At 40.4% G+C, this 18,363-nt stretch overlaps 1 protein-coding gene across 1 annotated transcript in view; it reads right to left on the bottom strand.

The window, feature by feature from the left end:
* Window positions 1-2,527: 2,527 nt before the first annotated feature.
* The window catches only part of CDC25C (cell division cycle 25C), a 28,323-nt gene continuing 12,487 nt past the window's right edge, over window positions 2,528-18,363 (bottom strand). Inside the window, exons 9-15 of the mRNA XM_008691551.2 lie at window positions 8,371-8,523; window positions 7,364-7,465; window positions 6,089-6,151; window positions 4,772-4,870; window positions 4,107-4,240; window positions 3,621-3,732; window positions 2,528-3,422 (exon numbers count right to left, since the gene is read on the bottom strand). Coding sequence (XP_008689773.1) covers window positions 3,273-3,422; window positions 3,621-3,732; window positions 4,107-4,240; window positions 4,772-4,870; window positions 6,089-6,151; window positions 7,364-7,465; window positions 8,371-8,523 — 813 coding nt within the window. The 3' untranslated portion in view covers window positions 2,528-3,272. The remainder of the gene's footprint in view (window positions 3,423-3,620; window positions 3,733-4,106; window positions 4,241-4,771; window positions 4,871-6,088; window positions 6,152-7,363; window positions 7,466-8,370; window positions 8,524-18,363) is intronic.

Genomic DNA, 18,363 nt, shown 5'->3' with positions numbered 1-18,363 from the left:
GAGGCTGCAGTACTTCTTTCCTTTGCTAGTGGGTTAGACTGCATATAGGGATGGGAAAAAAGGGAATCATTCTCTACCCTGCCAGTCTTTTGAGGGGAGGGACAGTATCATAACTGAATATCTGTGGTACTTAGAATTGACAAACCCAGATATGTTTAAAGGAATTGGTGTTTCCTCAACATCTGCCTGAACTGAATGGGGAAAGGGAATCTTCCATACCTCCTCCTACTTTATAGTCCTGGTGAGCAAAGGAGAATGCTCCTGCCTTCTCTACGGCAGAGGGCAGCCAGATCCTGGGCTAAGACTGAAAACCATGTTTTTAGAAAGAATGGTTTCCAGTCTTCTTGACTTTATGATGAACAAATACAGTCAGTGTTAGTGTAGAGCTAACCTGCTATACACCTCATGCCAAGGTCTCCGGCCTGGGGTCATAGCCCTTGGCCTCATCTGCCAAGCCCAAGCAACCCTTACGGCCCTGACTTCTTAAGAACCTATAATTGAGGCTCTTACATATTTAATGTCTAATAAGTGCCAAGTCTAGAAAGGCACACTGTTCTTTGATGAGGATTTGGTAACAGCAAATCTATTCAAGGTACAGACACTGGAGCCATACTGCCTGGGTTCAACCCCAACTCCACCATTCATTAGCTGTGTGATCTTAAACAAGTTACTTAATTCCTCTGTGTCTCAATTCCTTTATCTGTAAAATGTGCAAAATAATAAGTACCTGTCTCACAGAATTGTTGTGAAAATTAGTTTATACCTATAAAATGAGTTCATAAAAAGTCTTGCATATAGTTAGCACCTGAAAACTGTTAGCTACTATTATTATTCCCGAAGATAACATGAATCAAATCGCATAGTACCTATGCAATGGGAGGATAGTATAAGAAACTATATAGGCAAATGGTGCCTTTTAGGTAAATACAATTTTTTTCACAAAGTAGATAAACTAATTAAGCCCTTGTTTTTGTTTTGCAACTCAGAATTTCCACTTAATTAAGATTACTGAAATGTGACCATGTATACCAGTCTCTTCCTGGGGGGTGGGGGCTTGGTTCTACTTGTCTGGGGAAAATGATCAGGAAATGACCCACTAGATTAGGCAATGAGTCAGGGGACACCCTCCTCATACTTGGAAGTGGAGGTGCTTCAAACATTTTCCTCCTCAGGCCACCAGGAGTACCTGTTTGGCAGGGGTAAGTATGTGGGGGTGGGACAGAGGAGCAGCATCTTCCCGTCAGCCATCTGCACCTAATGCAGAAACAGCTTTTCTCTCCTTTCCCCTCAGCCCTTCTGGGCTCTGAGTTTTGCAAGGGCTCAGGGAAAAGGCCAGGTAGCTTCCCTCTGGACAGAGGCAAGAGCAGGCAGTGGAGGCTGCAGGCTCTAGAAACTGCATTAAAGAATACAGCAGTGCCCTCTGCTGGGAGGCAGACGCGCGGCACTCCAGGAGGAGAGCCCTGGCCAACCTTGCAAACATCTGCCCTTCCTCCCCCTTATTCATCTAATAAAGGTCTCCCTGGTCCAGAACTCAGGAAGAGGTCACTTTTGTCTCTATTCTGTCTCATCCAGGATTCAGAGTTCTTTGTCCTTTTCTAGTCCTGGGCTATCACTCCCAGTAGGTTAATGTGGGAGAGTGACAATGTTTAGTCAATTCCACTGCCACCCCTGGCCATACAGCTATACCTCGCTATGAAGATGAAAGGCTACTCGCTTACGGAAAGCCTGGGATAGTGCTGAAGAATGCGCTTTAAAAGGTCTTCCGAAAAAAAAAAAAAAAAGTAAATAGGGGCGCCTGGGTGGCATAGCAGTTAAGCGTCTGCCTTCGGCTCAGGGCGTGATCCCGGCGTTACGGGATCGAGCCCCACGTCAGGCTCCTCCACTATGAGCCTGCTTCTTCCTCTCCCACTCCCCCTGCTTGTGTTCCCTCTCTCGCTGGCTGTCTCTATCTCTGCTGAATAAATAAATAAAATCTTTAAAAAAAAAAAAGTAAATAAAGGTCTTCCTTAAGTCTAAAGTCTCTTGTTTGCTACTTTTCTATCCTTTTATTCCTATCTTCAGACAGCACATATCTCTACTTCCAACTATCCCAAGTCCAAACTTATCTCTGTGAGATGTGAAATGAAGTCATGGAAAGAGTTGAGAAATAGGAAAAGTCAAAATTCCGTTAAGGTTGTAGATAAGGAATCTTTTTAAGCCCAACTCAGACCTATAACCTGCCTTAGAGATGCCAATCACCTTAGTTTTCTGCGCCTAATTATCACAGAGTGCTGAGTGCAGGGCACACTTTTAAATAACTCATACTCGGAATGGTCTAGGAAAGGAAAGCTGGGATATTGCTAAAGAATGCAATTTAAAAGTTTTCCTTAAGGGGTGGCTGGGTGGCTCAGTTGGTTAAGGGAGTCCTGCCTCGGGCTCTGTGCTGGGCAGGGAGATTCTTTCTCTCTCTCCCACTCCTTCTGCCTCTCCCCCATAACCCCACACCACTCTCCCCTCCCCCTGCTAAAAAAAAAAAAAAAGGGTTTTCCTTAATTCCAGAGCAGTGGTTCTCAAGCCTCAGCATGCATCAGAATCACCTGAAAGGGAAAATTTTTAAAACCCAGAATTCTGAGCCCTCAGAGGTTTTGATTTAGTAGGTATGCTATGAGGCCTGAAAATTTACATTTCAAACAAGTTCAGATAATGCCTATGGTCCAGGGCCCAAATTTGAGAACTACTGGTCTAGAGAAAAGCACTTTGGCCTTCACTATAAATCAAGATTGTTATACCCTTGTCTGAAGGAGACTAATATGGTGATCTCTTCCTTATAAAGATCTTCTAGGAGTAGACTGGGTTCACAATCAAATCTCTCATTCTGCGGTGTTTATTTTCCCATCTAAGAAAAAGGGAGAAAAAGGAAACCTAGAAGGCAAGTACAGAGAAAGAAGTTGGGCAACTGTCTTGCACAAGCAGAAGCCCAGGGAAAGAGCTTGTTCGCTTGCGAGAAGACAAGTTTAAATGGAAAGAGAATGCAAACACTCCCTGAAGCAACACAAATCTCCATATAACTCAAGGCTACAGCCTTCTAGAGCCAGCTCCAGGACTCAGTCACCAGCCAGCAGCTCTGCTAAAACCAACCCCCAGGCCTGGAATTTCATTAGCTTGACAGCTTGTTGGTTTGCAGACATCTTTTAACAATCTTGGGTTTAGCCACATACAACATGGACTCTTTCTGCTCAGCGCCTCTACAGTGTCTTTTGGTGACTCCTAGACAGCCAACCACTGACCCACTATCATGGGCTCACATCCTTCACCAGTAAGGCAATCTGCTCCTGCAGCTGCCGCTCTCCTTCCCATGCTTTGCTCTGGCTTCGACACCTCAGCAGCTCAGCCTTATGGTCTTGATGATGCATAGGGCAGTAGCTCTGTGGTTCGCACAGCTCCTGAAAGTTAGGGGACAAAGTAAGGGATACTCTAGTCTCCAGAACTTCCTACTAGGTATAATAGAGATGCTGCTGGTGGTAGCTAAGAAGGAGCAGTAGTTTCGTCTCAGAGGGCTGTGCAGGCCCTGGAAGTTGCATGCTCAAGTTGGCGCCCCCAAGCCTGAGCTCTCCTTTTGCCCCATGTGCCCCATCCTTTACCATATATTCCAGAAAGAAGTCTCTGTAGCCCCCTTTGAGGATATATAGTTCTGGGTAGTACAATGCAGGATACTGGTTCAGAGCCCTGTCCTCTTCTCTCAGAGAGCGGCACCTTTAGAGAAAACCCAGAGGTGGGTGGGGTGGAAAGAAGCAAGGTCAAGATCCCATGTGCCGTTCACTGGGGAGGGGAAGGAAGAACAGACCATGGGTAACCAAAAAGGTGCTCCAGATCTCACTGTCTTTGCAAAACAAGATTCAAGCAGTCACTCTCTCTCCTCCTCATTCCCAATTCTTTTTCCTTCACTGCTCCAAACTTTTAAATTGTAGAAACCTTTCTTTCTACCTCCCTAACCTTTAAACTACAATGGAAAGAATGCATTCATTCATTCCAATCTCTGTCTGAACTGGTCTGGGAAGGTTCCCTGGTTTTAAGTACCAATTCAAGGTCCATTTCTAACACCCACCCTACCCCATGTAGACACTCACATTCGGGGACCCCTCTCTGAGGAGAATTCACAGTGGAACACGATGATTATTCTTTTCTGGGTGTCCAGAGAGACAATGGGCTTCTTCAGAAAGAAGTTATACAGTTCTTCCTGACTGTACAAGTTTAAGGCTCCCTGTAGAAAAATTTCAGTATTTCCTTAAGGGCCTGTGGATAGTTCCTACACTTAAAAATAACCGGGATACCATCTCGGGATATTTGGGCCAGGAAGTCAAGAATGTAAGCATTTTCAGGGCATAAGATCTAATTATATCTCTGTGTCTATCCCCAAGGTCTAGCACAGAGCTTGGCATGTAGAAGGTACTCAATAAATGTAGATCTGACCCACCCTAATGTGTAGGAATCATTGTGAAGAATGTCTATGAGTGTCTGCAAAGTGCTTCTCAGTCCTTGGATTAATATTTTATTTCCAAGTAGGAGCCCTTGGCTCCAACAGAATAAAGGGAGATTGGTCTAGAAGGGACAGGGAAAGTAAATTGCTCAAGGTATACAGAATTAGAACAGGAATGAGGATTTGAAGCCTTAATGTGCTCCAAAAGTAGAACCTCTGCCCTGGTTCTGGTTAATAGGACCTTTGCCCATAGACTCTTCCTATTAAAGAGCTACCTCCAGGCCCTCCCCACTAATGTCCCCAGTGTAATCTCACCTGGATGTGTCCTCCCAGGTACTCGTATGGATAGCGGCAATCGATAATATAAAACTTCTCAATCAGGCTCTGGAACTTCCCTGACAGTAAGGCAGCCACCTACACAGAAATGATGATTGAACACCCTATTCCCTTTCACTCTGGGAGACAAGAGTCAATCACACAGTTCCTGATTTGCACTCCCTTTAGTCACCAGGATTCCACTGTATACCCAGGCTCCAAAGGTCCCCTATATTTGAAATGGGGCAATGGTTGATCCCTACTGCTCATTCAAGAGGATAAAATACGAAATGGTCTTTTTGGAGCACCAAAATAGCTGGAATTGCCAAGACACCAGGGAAAAGCATATTCAAGGCATTCATCTGGAGGTAGGCATGGCTGCAATCAGCCTCTCAGAAGACACCCAAGGACTTCTGCAGTAGCACAGGTAGCAGGGAGCGATTCTGACTTTGCAAGAATAAATGGGAAATGGTTCCATTGTAAAGGAAGAAAGCAAGTCCTTCAGAAAAAGATACGGAAGGAAAGGGTTGATATCCTTAAGCTACTTGTAGGAGTGTAAATGGTTCAATCTTTCTGGAGCGAACTTTGTAAATTTAAATGTAATTACACTTTGACTCAGCAATTTCTTTCCCAACATCTTTAGTGAACAGAAAAGTAAGCAAAGATGTGGCACAAGAATATTCATCTTAGTCATTATTTTAGGTTATCAAATAACTTAAATATTAGTTTAAGTTATCGAATAATTTAAAAAGTTACAAATAACTTAAATATTCAAAAATAGGGAGTTGGTTAAATTATATATGCCAATATAATAGAATATTATATAGTCATTAGAAGGATAATATAGATTTGTTTTACTGAGGTAGAAAGATGTTTACAATGTCTTGCTAACTTCAACACCACATGTTCATTATGATCCTATTTTTACCAAATATATTCCAGAATAAAATCTGGAAGGCCATAAAGAAAATATTACTAGTGGTTATCTCTGGTGGTGAGATTATGGGTAGAGGAGTCAATGGGCTTGTAACACCTAAACCAGAATGTAAGCTTGCCCAAACTGAGTGATTTTGACTTTTTTCCTTCCCTCCCTTCTTTCCTTGCTTTCTTTCTTCCTCAACAATTATCTATCATTTGTTTAATTAAAAACAAAGGCAAAAGAATGGGATAAATCAGAGTTCTTTAACACAGCTTCGGTTGAATGAGGAGACTCTGTGATTGAACACAGTGAAATACAATGGAAGTGGGGATTTTAGGGACAGAACAGACCAGATGGTAGCTTATATAACCAGTTACCATCTCCAGATATCTGCTTACTGTTTCTGGGGTGATGTACTTCAGATCTTGGTGTCTCCCTGACATGGTTGGTAGCACACATACCTAGAAATACCCAAGAAGTGAAATAACAGCAAGTTTTCTGTACCCCAATTTGAGATCAAAGACCCATATATTGTCCTTCTTTCCAAATGACCTTTAAGACTCCACGTGTGGGGCACCTGGGTTGAGTTTTTGACTCTCGATTTCAGCACAGGTCATGATCTCAGGGTTGTAAGATTGAGCCCTGTGATGGGCTCTGCACTGGGTGTGTAGCCTGCTTAAGATTCTCTCTCTCCCTCTCCCTCTGCCACCACCCCACCCACTGCTCTCTCTATCTCTCTCTCAAAAAAATAAAACAAAAAAACATTAAATAAAAAAATAAAACCCCAGATGCATTCAAAAGAATCAATGGTCTCTATAATGCACATATGCAGCAATTCCATTTCTAAGAAGCGATTCTAAGGAATGAATTAAGGACTCACACAAAGTTTTAGATTTATCTACAAATATGCCCACCTATACAGTTCATAAGGAAAAATTGTAAACATAAATATCCCACAAGAAATTATGAGCAGGGGTGCCTGGCAGCCTCAGTCAGTACAGCATGCAACTCTTGATTGTGGGATTGTGAGTTCAAGCCCCACAATGGGTGTGGAGATTACTTAAAAATAAAAAATGTAAATTTTTAAAAAAAATTATGGGCAGTCAAAAAAATGAAATACCATACTATTAAAAATTATGAAAAGATGAAGCAGAACTGTTTATTGACAGGAAAAGATGTTCCTGATACATTAAATGACGGGGAAAAAAACGGTGAATCACAAAATAGTATAAACCATTTTTTCTGAAAAACCAAAAAAATGTATTTGGGTATGTACATGTGTGTTTGTGAAAATACACAGAAAAAAGGCTGGAGGAATATGTACCAAGATGTTAAAAGCAATAATATTTTTATAAGACTTGAGGTATATTTCATTTTCTACTTTTTATGTAATGACCAAGTATTATTTACAAAATTTTACAAGATATTTTTAAAAGGAAAAAAGTAAAAAGCCTCTTAATTCCCCACTGCTCTGGACTTTCCCAGAATGAATAAGAAATACTTTCTCACTGTAAAGGCTTAGGGTCTAAATCTACCACCACAGCATCTCCAGTTTATCAAATAGTCCTTGGTGAGGATGCAAATTATACCTAGTGTCCTCTTCAAGCAAAGAAAAAAAAGACTCAGATCCAAAATGACTCAATGGAATATAAGATGACAATAACCAAACCTACCTTGGAAAAATCACCAATCAGAGAGCCCTGGTTAGAATCTTCCTCCAACATCTGAGTGATATTAATGTCACACAGAGAGACTGTCTTCTTTAGACCTAAGCCCTGAGGATGACAAGATTCCCCCCACCGCCAATTCTCATGTTAAAGGTTTAAAAACCAGGAGAGGGAGGGAGTGGAGACATATTAAACATATGTACACACTTTAGGGGAAAAAAATGCACAAAGATTTGGCTGTAAAAATGAATACCCCAGCAAGTTTATAATAGAGAAAGAGTACTAATAAATAACAGAGTCTTAGTTAAACAAATCATATTTCACACATTATAGATTACTATTATGCAATAAAGTTATGTTGTAGATTAATTTCACTGACATGAAAATAAGTTCATGATATCCTTAAGAAAGTGAGAAAATTTGTACTTTGTAATACTACTTTAATAAAAGAAAAAAACCTGCATCAGAGTCTAGAAGAACATACACCAAGTGTTGACAATAAGTATCTCTGGTATATGGAATTATGGTCATTTCACAACAGCCTCTTTTGTTTATGTATAATTTCTATACTATCATATGCTGATTTTATAAAATAGTATTTAGATTTTTTTTAAAGGAGGGGTAGGGAATGACAGCTAAATTTTTCAAAAGTTGCCTGTCACCAAATCAGTGTGCTCCATGATGCTGTTTCTCTCAGAATGCAGGTAAAACAGCAGTAAATATTCTTACCGTTCCATGTTTCCTTGTTTCCTCTCAAATCTTATAAAAGAAGGTTGGGAAGACAGTACACCAACATCATTTCCAAAAGTATAATATAAAAGATATTTATTGTTAAATATTTTATATGTGGGTACAGATGTAAAAAAAAACAAGAAAGACATAAAGAACAAGGAGATAAAAGTAAAAGTAATGAGAAAGAAGACAAGATATCCTAAAGCAATCCTCATACCAAAAAAGCAGAGAACACAATGAGATAGAGGATTAAATAGATTCTCATCTTAAAAAGTTCTTACCTTCCTGAGCTCTTTGTGGCTAGAACGATATTCCTTTTTTTCTTTATCTGGTATTGGATTGTCCTTGAATTTTACCACCTGCTTCAGTCTTGGCCGGTTCAAATTCTCTGGCAATGAAGGGGAGCGATACAAGGAGCTTCTATTCGCAGATGCCTGTATGGGAATATCAACCCCTTATGTTCTTACTTCTCTAAGTGTGTCTGCAGGCCAGCAGCATGAACATCTCCTGCAAACTTGTTAGAAATGAAGAATCCTAGATGTTGAGCCTCACCCCAGACCTACTGAATTAAAATCTGCAGTTTAGCAAGCTGCCCCATTGATTTCCAGCAACACTCAAGTTTGATAGGCAAAACCCCAGGTAAGCAACCACTCTTCCCCTCCTCATTAACATCTTTCTCCTTAGAGTGCATGATGTACTATCTCCCCAAGATGTATTAAATCTAGCCAAACCAAATTCACCACCTGACCATCTTATATGTACCAAATCTTGTAGGAGAAAGTAAATGCAAGCTCAGTTCCTCCAGTCAAGTGAAAACCAACCAAACAAACCTAATCCCAGTTTCTCTACGGGATCCTAAGACTCCGACAATCAGGATTTAAGGACCCCAACGAAATTGAAGATGACAAACCAAAAAGGTCAGCCTATGTAAAAAAATACTAAGCAGCAAGAGTATGTGTCACTTTTTTGAGGTAGCAGTTTCTTTGAGGGAGAGAGAAAAAAATAACCCAGCTTTCTTATAAAGTGGGTTGTTAATGGAAAGAAAAATAGCAGAATAAGCATGATGCAAGGGAAAAGGGAACACCAGAATCTAGTATAAAGATGACCATTATAGGATTGATATTATGAAGTCCATCAGGGAAAAATGGATTAAATACCATGAAGAACTGGCCTTGGAAGTTACTAACTGAGACTAAAGTGCAAGAAGATGGACTACTGTCTCCTTGAAAGCCATGGTTTGAGTATTATAACCAGAGGCAGGGAGATATATTAAATGACCTCTGATAACAACTTTCAACAAATCTAAGATTCTTTTTTTTAATTTTAGTAATCTCTACATCCAACGTGGGGCTTGAACTCATGACCCGGAGATCAAGAGTCCCGTGCTCTATTGACTGAGCCAGCTAGAGCCCCTTCAACTAATCCAAGATTCTTATTCTCTGTTCCCAGGTACCTTCTACTGCCCTACATGAAAGCCAGAAGTCCCTACTTTATACACTCACCTCACTAACTACTATGGATTGATTAAGAGTGGGGGGGGGGGCTAGATAATAAGAGAGCCATAACTAGAAAACAAGTTGATGGCCAATGGTTTCTGGGAGAATAAAACAAAAACATCAATAGTTTATAATAACTATATTAAAGTTTTTGTCACACCCATGGTCCCATCTAAGGGAAACTCCATTGTTCCTGATACCAGCTACAGTTCACATTTCACATACCAGTATTTTACACCTACCTGTCCCCTTGGATCCCTGCCAGTCAACTCCCTATGTCCCCACAACCTACCCAGAGCCACTGACTGGCCCAGGGTGCTGTCTTGACACATCCATTTAGTAGCCTAGAACATGTAAAAATAATCTGGGCCAATTAGGTTCCCTCTCCTAGGAATCTAACTTAGAAAATGGCAAAATAATTAGGCAGCAACAGAAGCCAAAACTCAAAAGGAAAAGCCAAAAGATACAGTAAAGGCCATGACGCCAAGGATGAATGCATGGATGAACCAAAGTTATACTGGGAGAAGAGATGTGGTGAAAGATTGAGGAACAGGCTACCCAGACTTCTTGACAGACTTCTCTTCATATAACTTTAATTTTGCCCTGAGAAGGCAGGAAGAAGCCAGATCAGAATTTCAAATTTGATGGCCTTAGTGCAACCTCTGTTTCTTTTAACCAAAACAGCCTCTCTAGAACACACCAAATTATTAAGCTAAGGGATTAATGTATTTTATTTTATTATTTTTTAAAAGATTTATTTATTATTTTAGCGGGGGGGGGGTCAGAGGGAAAGGGAGAGAGACAATCACAAGCAGACTCCCCACTGAGTGTGGAGCCGGATGCAGGGCTCGATGCCGGGCTGGATTTTATTACCCTGAAATCACGATCTGAGCCAAAATCAAGAGTCAGACACTCAACCCACTGAGCAAACCAGGTGCCTCTAAGGGCTCACTGTAAAGAGTCTGGAATTAATTAGCTACTAAGGGAAATATTTCCATTCTTTAGTATTATAGCTAAGAAATTTTTACTTAACCCAAGGTCACAGAATTTTTCTCCTGTATCTTATGTTTTTTTTCTTCAGATGTTTTATAGTTTTAAATTTCATATTCAGGACTATTGTCCATTTTGTACTAATTTCTATATAAGGTATGAGGCATGGACTGAGGTTTTTGTTTTTCATATAGATTTTCAATTGCTCCAGCACAATTTGTTGAAAAGACTGTTTTCTCCATTTAATTGTCTTGTATCTTGGTCTAATCATCAATTGACCATAAATGCATAAGTCTATTTCTCAAATTTCTATTCTCTTCCATCAGTGCTTTAGGTTTCTGGTAGCTATTATCATGGTGATAATAAAGCTGATAAACATCTTTTTGGGTTTCATATGGCCTAAAGGCAAGAATCCAAAAATAAATCATGTACCAATGAGGTACCAGTAGAGAAAACTACTTTAACAAATAGAAACAGCCACTACTGTTCTGAGAGAGCCTTTCCAAAACATTTATATAAAAACAAATGGCAACTTACTGCAAAGAGGATACGTGTTTGGTCATGAAGGGATGATGATAGTGATGATACCGCAGTTTTGTCTAGCGAGTCATGTTTCCCAGTTCTCAGAAGTGGGGGGGGGGCCAGGACCAGCTGGCTTAGATTGCATTCAACATCTACCCATTAAAGACTTTCCCTCTTTTAGGAATCAATGAACGCTCTCAAAATCTGGGAGTTTGAAGCATTTAAAAGGCCAGGAAGAAGAAAAGGAAACTTGCTAAGCTTGATTCTACCTGCAGATTTTATAAAAAGGTCTAAATGAATAATCATTATTTTGTAAACTGAGGAGGCATCACCATTTCCTTATGGTCTACATACTCTTCAACACACATAGACTTGCTTCTGTTTGTACCACTCTACTGCTCTTGTCAAGGTTCTCAACAATCTTCATTTCACCGTATCTGACAATCACTTCTTTAGACATAAGAACTTCATAGTGGCTTCCATCGAGCTGGCTACTGCCTTCTTCCTTGGCTTCACCTCCTAGTTTAGTTTAGTGCTAGTACAGGCAACCCCTAAACTAAAAGAACCACGATGCTTCTACCTCTTTGTTGTTCCTTCTCAATCTTTTTTGTTGGGCCTCCTCACCTACCAAACCTCTAATAGATGTTGGATTCATCAGGGTTAGGTCCTGGCCCTTTTCTATTCCCTCACTTTTGCCTTACATCATTTTTTCTACCTGTCAGTTCAAATTTTCCCTCTATACAGATGACTCTCAAATATCTATTTCCAATCAAAACTTCCAATCTTATTTCCAGATGTCCATATCCACATACTTGCTTAACAATTTCTGAGCACCTACTAGATGACAGAGCAGTGAATAAGGGAGTGGAAGAAACGAATAATGTATTATGTTCCTTTATGTAGCAGCATGTTCTATATGTAAAAAATAAAGAAGAATGAAGAGATAGGAAACATATTTGGGTTGGAAAGCTTGTCAGGAAAGGCCTTTCTGATAAGATGACATATGTGGAGAAATGAGACTAAATTGGGGGGGGGGGATCCTGTTTTGCCTAGGGAAAGAAAGTTCCAGGCTGAAGGAACAACAAATGCAAAGGCGCTGGTGAGAACAGCAAGGCCAGTAATAGCCACATCTGGTATGCTACTGTTTTTAGAAAGCCCAAAAACTAACTGAAGCGATACCATAAACCAACTAGACCTAACAGACATCAACAGAACACTGTAATCAACAATAGAATGTACATTCTTCTCAAATACACATGAAATATTCTCCAAGATAGACCCTACACACTAGGTCATAAAATAAGCCTCAATAAATTTTAAACTACTGGAAGTCATACAAAGTATGTTTTCTGACCACAATGGATTCATCAGAAATTAATAACAGAAAAAAAAATCTGGAAAATTCAGTTAGATGGAAATTAAATAACACACTCCTAAAAACCCACTGGGTCAACAAAGATCTCAAGGGAAATTAGAAAATACTTTTGGATGAATAAAAATGAAGGCACAGCACACCAAAATTCACGTAAGGATAAAGCCAAAGTAGTGTTTAAGTGAAAATTCACAGCTATAAAGGCCCATAATAGAAAAGAGAATGATCTCAAGACAATGAGCTAAACTTCCATCAAAAAAGAAATTAAATCCAAAGCAAGCAGAATCAAGGAAGTAAAGATTAGAGCAAAAATTTTAAGAAGAAGTAAAGAACAGAAAAACAAAAGAGAAAACAACAGAACCAAAAGCTGATTCTTGGAAAAGAGCAACAAAATTGATAAACTTTTAGCTAGACTAACCAAGAAAAAAAGAAGACTCAAATTACTAAAATTAGGAACGAAAGAGGGAACATTACTAGCAATTTTTCAGAAATAAAAAGGATCATGGGGGATACTATGAATAACTACATACCAATGAATAAGAAAACTCAGATTAAATGGGCAAATTCCTGAAAGACAAAAACCACCAAAATTGACTCAAGAAGGAACAGAAAATCTGACCAGACCTATAAAAAGTAGAGATTGAACTAGTAATTTAAAAATTTCCCACAAAGAAAAACCCAGGTCCCGATGGCTTTACTGGTGAATTTAGCCGAACATTAAAAGAACAAAAAACAAAAAACCTCACCAATTCTACACATATTCTTCCAGAAAATTTAAAAAGAGAGAATTCTTTCCAAATGATGAAAGACATTACAAGGAAAACCAAACACTAAAGATCAGTATCTCTCATGAACAGAAATACAAAAATCCTCAATAAAATTTCAGTAAATCAAATCCAACAACACATTAAAAGGAAAATACATCATAATCAACTAAGGTTATCACAGGAATGCAAGGTTGTTTTAACATTCCAAGACCAATGTAATTAACCATATTAATAGGTTAAAAAAGAAAACTCACATGATCATCTCAATAGATGCAGAAAAATCAGTTGACAAAATCTGTTATCTGTTCCTGCTAAAATCTCTCAGCAAACTGAGAATGGAAGGGAACTTCTTCAGCCTAACAAATGGCATCTCAAGGAAGCTATCACTAGAGGTGCCTGGGTGGCTCAGTTGGTTAAGCAGCGGACCCGATCTCAGCTCAGGTTTTGATCTCAGGGTTATGACTTTGAGCTCCGCGTTGGGCTCCATGCTGGGTATGGGGCCTACTTTGGGGAAAAAAAAAAAAAAAAAAAGAGGGGGCACCTGGGTGGCTCAGTTGGTTGAGCATTGGACTCTTGGTTTCAGCTCAGGTCATGATCTCAGGATTGTGAAATCACGTCCCCTGTGGGGCTCCCTGCTTAACACAGAGTCTGCTTGAGATTCTTTTGTTTGTTTTGTTTTGTTTTTGTGGGTTTTTTTTTTAAAGATTTTTATTTATTTATTTGTCAGAGAGAGAGGGAGCACAAGCAGGGGAAGTGGCAGGCAGAGGGAGAAGTAGGCTCCTGGCTGATTAAGGAGCCCAATGTGGGACTTGATCCCAGGACTCTGGGATAGTGACCTGAGCCAAAGGCAGACACCTAACCAACTGAGCCACCCAGGTGTCCCATCTTCTTGAGATTCTTTTCCTCTTCCTTCTCCTCTCCCTACTTGCGCTCTCTCAATTTCTCTCTTTCTCTGTCTCAAATAAATAAATAAAATCTTCAAAAGAAAAAAAGAAAAGAAAAGAAACCCATAACTAACATCACACTCAATGGAGAAAAACTGGATGCTTTTCCCATAAGATCAGGTACAAGGCAAAGTGTTCTCAGTAATTTTTAAGATTGCCAAGGAGTCCTGATACCAAAGAATCGGAGAAGTATTAATCTAGGAGAAAGGGGAAAACTGATAATACAGGATGGAGAAAAAGAGAGCAGATTACTGCAGGAGCAGACAAGAGGAGATGCTTCCATGTGACTCAGGGGTTTTGCAAAATCTTCATAATGACCTAAGGGCCCTACATGACCTGTCCTTCTGCTACCTACTCTCTGGGCTCATCTACCACTGTGCACCTGCTCACTTTGCTCCAGCCACACTGGCCTTCTTGCTGTTCCAGGAACATTCCAAGCACAACCCCACTTCAGAAGCACTACATTTGATCTTTCTTCTGCCTAGAAAAATTCATCCTTCGAAAACTGTTTGTCTCCCTCACTGCTTCAGATGTCTGCTCAAACATCTGTGACGGTCTTCTGTGATCTATGCAACCTATCAAAAATATCAACTCCCACTCTACTCCAGCCCAATCCAGGTACTCCCTATTCTCTTTAACCTACTTTTTTACCATAGTATTTTACCATCTGTCTTTGTTTCTTTATGTTTCCTCCTGACTAGAATGTAAGCTCCAAAAGAGAACAGACTTTACTGTGTTGTTGTGCTTGCTACTGTATCTCCAGCATTACTGAAGGGAGGGAGGGAGGAAGGAAGGAAGGGGTAAATGAACAGGAGGAAGTGCAGAGGCAAGCTTCAGAGAGCAGGAGGGACACTTCATTGCAGTATATCAAGAGAGATGGTAGTTATATGGGTATTAGAGCAGATAGGTTGCTGTATTTGGTGAGAGAATAAGCTAGTTTTCTTTTGATGGCTTCTGTTTTCCCTTTGAAATAAAAACACTTCAAACTTAACATGTCCAAAGTCATCCTTGATTCTATCCTTTCTTTATAGCCTGACTGTTCTGTATCCAAAATACCTTCTGAATTCATCCATTTCTGTCTCTGTAGCCACCACCTTAGTCCAGGCTAGGACCAACCCTCCCTGAGACTACTGCAATAGCTTCCTATCCTACTCTTACCTGTTCCCAACTTCCCCTCTCCTTCTAACTCTTAATCTTCTCTGATCCTGCCGCCTTCTTTTTTTTTTTTTTCTTTAAGATTTTATTTATTTATTTGACAGAGAGTGACAGCGAGTGAGGGAACACAAGCAAGGGGAGTGTGAGAGGGAGAAGCAGGCTTCCCATCGAGCCAGGAGCCCGATACAGGGCTAGATCCCAGGACTCTGGGATCATGACCTGCGCGGAAGGCAGACGCTTAACAGCTGAGCCACCCAGGCGCCTCTCTAATACCTTCTTTATCCAGCAACAAGAGTGGTCTTCATAAAACAAACCAGGTCCTACTATTCCTCTGCTGAATATCCTCTACTGGCTTCCCAATGCACTTAGAATAAAATCCACACACTCATAGCCCTAAGGCCCTGCATGATCTGTCTCCTGCTTACCTCTTCCGTCCCCACTCAGGCAACTCTCCCCCTCCCTCACAATGGCTTCTCAGTTCCTTGTATATACCAAGATCTATTCAACTTGGGATCTTTGCAATATTCCATCCTCATGGAATGCTCTTGTCTCTAGTCATGTTATGTATGGTTCCTGCATAACTAGAGTGACCAATTCATCCAAATTTGTCTGGGACTTTCCCAGTTTTAGTACTGAAAGGCCCAGGTCATAGGAGCCTCCTCAATGGCAGCAAACTGGGACAGTTTATCAACCTGTTCTCAAATAAGTATCTCTTGCTCAAGGAGGCCTTTCCCATTTATTCCTATTTATTTATTTATTTTTAAAGATTTTATTTATTTATTTGTCAAAGAGAGAGACCGAGAGCGCACAAGCAAGGGGAGTGGCAGGCAGAGGAAGAAGCAGGCTCCCTGCTGAGCAAGGAGCCCGAGGGACTCAATCTCAGGACCCTGGGATCATGACCTGAGCCAAAGGCAGGTTTGTTTCTTTGTTTGTTTGTTTATTTATTTATTTATTTATTTGTGCCCCTATTTATTCCCATTTAAAGGTTCCCTTCTATTAGTGCTTAACTCAGTCCTCTTTTTGTTTCTTTCATTACACTTAGACAATTTGCAATAATTAAATTATCTTTTCTCTTATGGCAGTCATTTGCAATTTGGGTAATATTGGCAATTCAGTAAATTTCTAATTTGATGGAGGCAGCCCTGCCTCCTCATAAGGAGGCCAAGGGGTACAGGTATTCCCTTTTCTATTCTCTTATAATCAACCAGATATTCCTAATTGGATTTTGATAGTTGAGGAATAACACAAGAGCACATGGTTGGCTGAGCCTTTTTTATGGTTGCAGAATCACAGTGGAGAATATAGCGAGTGGCAGCAAATGGTCCTGAGCAATACAGTCCAGCAGCAGGTTGGATTACCTTCTGGGGCTGGGGGGCAGTAATGGTGACACTAAGTATCCGGCCAGTAGGTGGTAACATCTACTCAATGACCCCACAGCAGCATTTTGCTGGGCCTTACCTTGTTTTCCAGCCTTCCTGGTAATTCTGAGTTCTTCAATACCCTCCAGAAAATCCCTCTTCTGCCTTCTGCCTGAGATAACTAGAAATCAGTCTCTTTTTTTTTGCAATCATGAACTCTAACTAGAACATTTATTAACCTGACAAACCTGAGTTTGTTGGTGTTGTTGATGTCTCCTCAACAAGAATATGAACTCCAAGAGGACATAAACCTAGCCTGTATTGTTCATCATTGTATTACCACTGCCTAACACAGGGCCTGACACTTAACAGGAACTCAAAAAATATTTTTTGAATGAATGCATCAGAAATCACTTAGGTTATATAAATCTCCTTGCTTTATCAGGTATCTATTTACATTTAGCATCAAAGAGATAAATCCAATAACAAAAATCCCTACTCCTTTTCTATTCTAAAATTTACTGTTCTGCATGTTCTTACACAGTGTGCCCTCAACTGAAAATGATGCTATAAGAGTCACAATGCTTTAAAATGAGCACATAAGGGGACTAAATATTTTTTAAACACCAAAAAAATGGGGCGCCTGGGTGGCTCAGTCGTTAAGCGTCTGCCTTTGGCTCAGAGCATGATCCCAGGGTCCTGGGATCGAGCCCCACATCCGGCTCCCTGCTCTGCTGGGAAGCCTGCTTCTGCCTCTCCCACTCCCCCTGCTTGTGTTCCCTCTCTTGCTGGCTCTCTCTCTCTCTGTCAAATAAGTAAATAAAATCTTAAAAAAAAAAAAAAAAAAGCCACATAGTGGTTACTGTATTGGACAGATATAAAGCATCTCCATCATCTCAGAAAGTTTTACAGAATAGCAGTGCTCTAGATAATTGATCCACCATCCTTCCTAACACTCAATCTCCTCAAATTTTGGGTATTCAACCTTACCAAACCTACACAAAAAGCAAATTTTGGGATGCCTGGGTGGCTCAGTAGGTTAAGCGTCCAACTCCTGATTTTGGCTTAGGTCATGATCTTGGGGTCCTGGGATTGAGCCCTGTGTCAGGCTCCAAGCTCAGTGAAGAGTCTGCCTGGGATTCTCTCTCCCTCTCCCTCTGCTCTTCCCCCTGCTTGCTCCCTCTTTCTCTCTCTCTAATAAATAAATATTTAAAAAAAAGAAAAAAAGCAAATGTCATTATTTCATGTTCCTGGGACAGTTTTTACCTTCCAGACATATTCAGCAAAAGACACCATGATACTGCTAAAAACACCAGCTCAGGAGTGAGGCAGATCTCAGCTTAAATCCTGACTCTGCCAATGGCTAAATTTGTGACCTTGGATAAGAGCCTTTATCTCATGGTCTGATGTTCTCCTCCCAAAAGGGGATAATACTAAAGAAAAAAACAAAAGAGTGAGAAGAAAGAAAATAAAGGGGCATCATACTCCTATTTCAGGATTGACCTGAAAATTAAATGAGATGATGGATATAAACAGCTCAGCACACAGTGCCCAGTACAAGTAGTCAATAAGCAGAACCTATTATTATTACCTGCCTCTCATTTTTCTTTTCCACTGTTGTCTCCCAAGACACTGCTCAAAACACTAAAACTCAGACTACTTCTTTCCCT

The sequence above is a fragment of the Ursus maritimus genome, unplaced genomic scaffold (assembly GCF_017311325.1).
Source record: "Ursus maritimus isolate PB19 unplaced genomic scaffold, ASM1731132v1 scaffold_5, whole genome shotgun sequence".
NCBI classification, from domain to species: Eukaryota; Metazoa; Chordata; class Mammalia; order Carnivora; family Ursidae; genus Ursus; species Ursus maritimus.
This window is presented reverse-complemented; position numbering and strand designations above follow the sequence as displayed.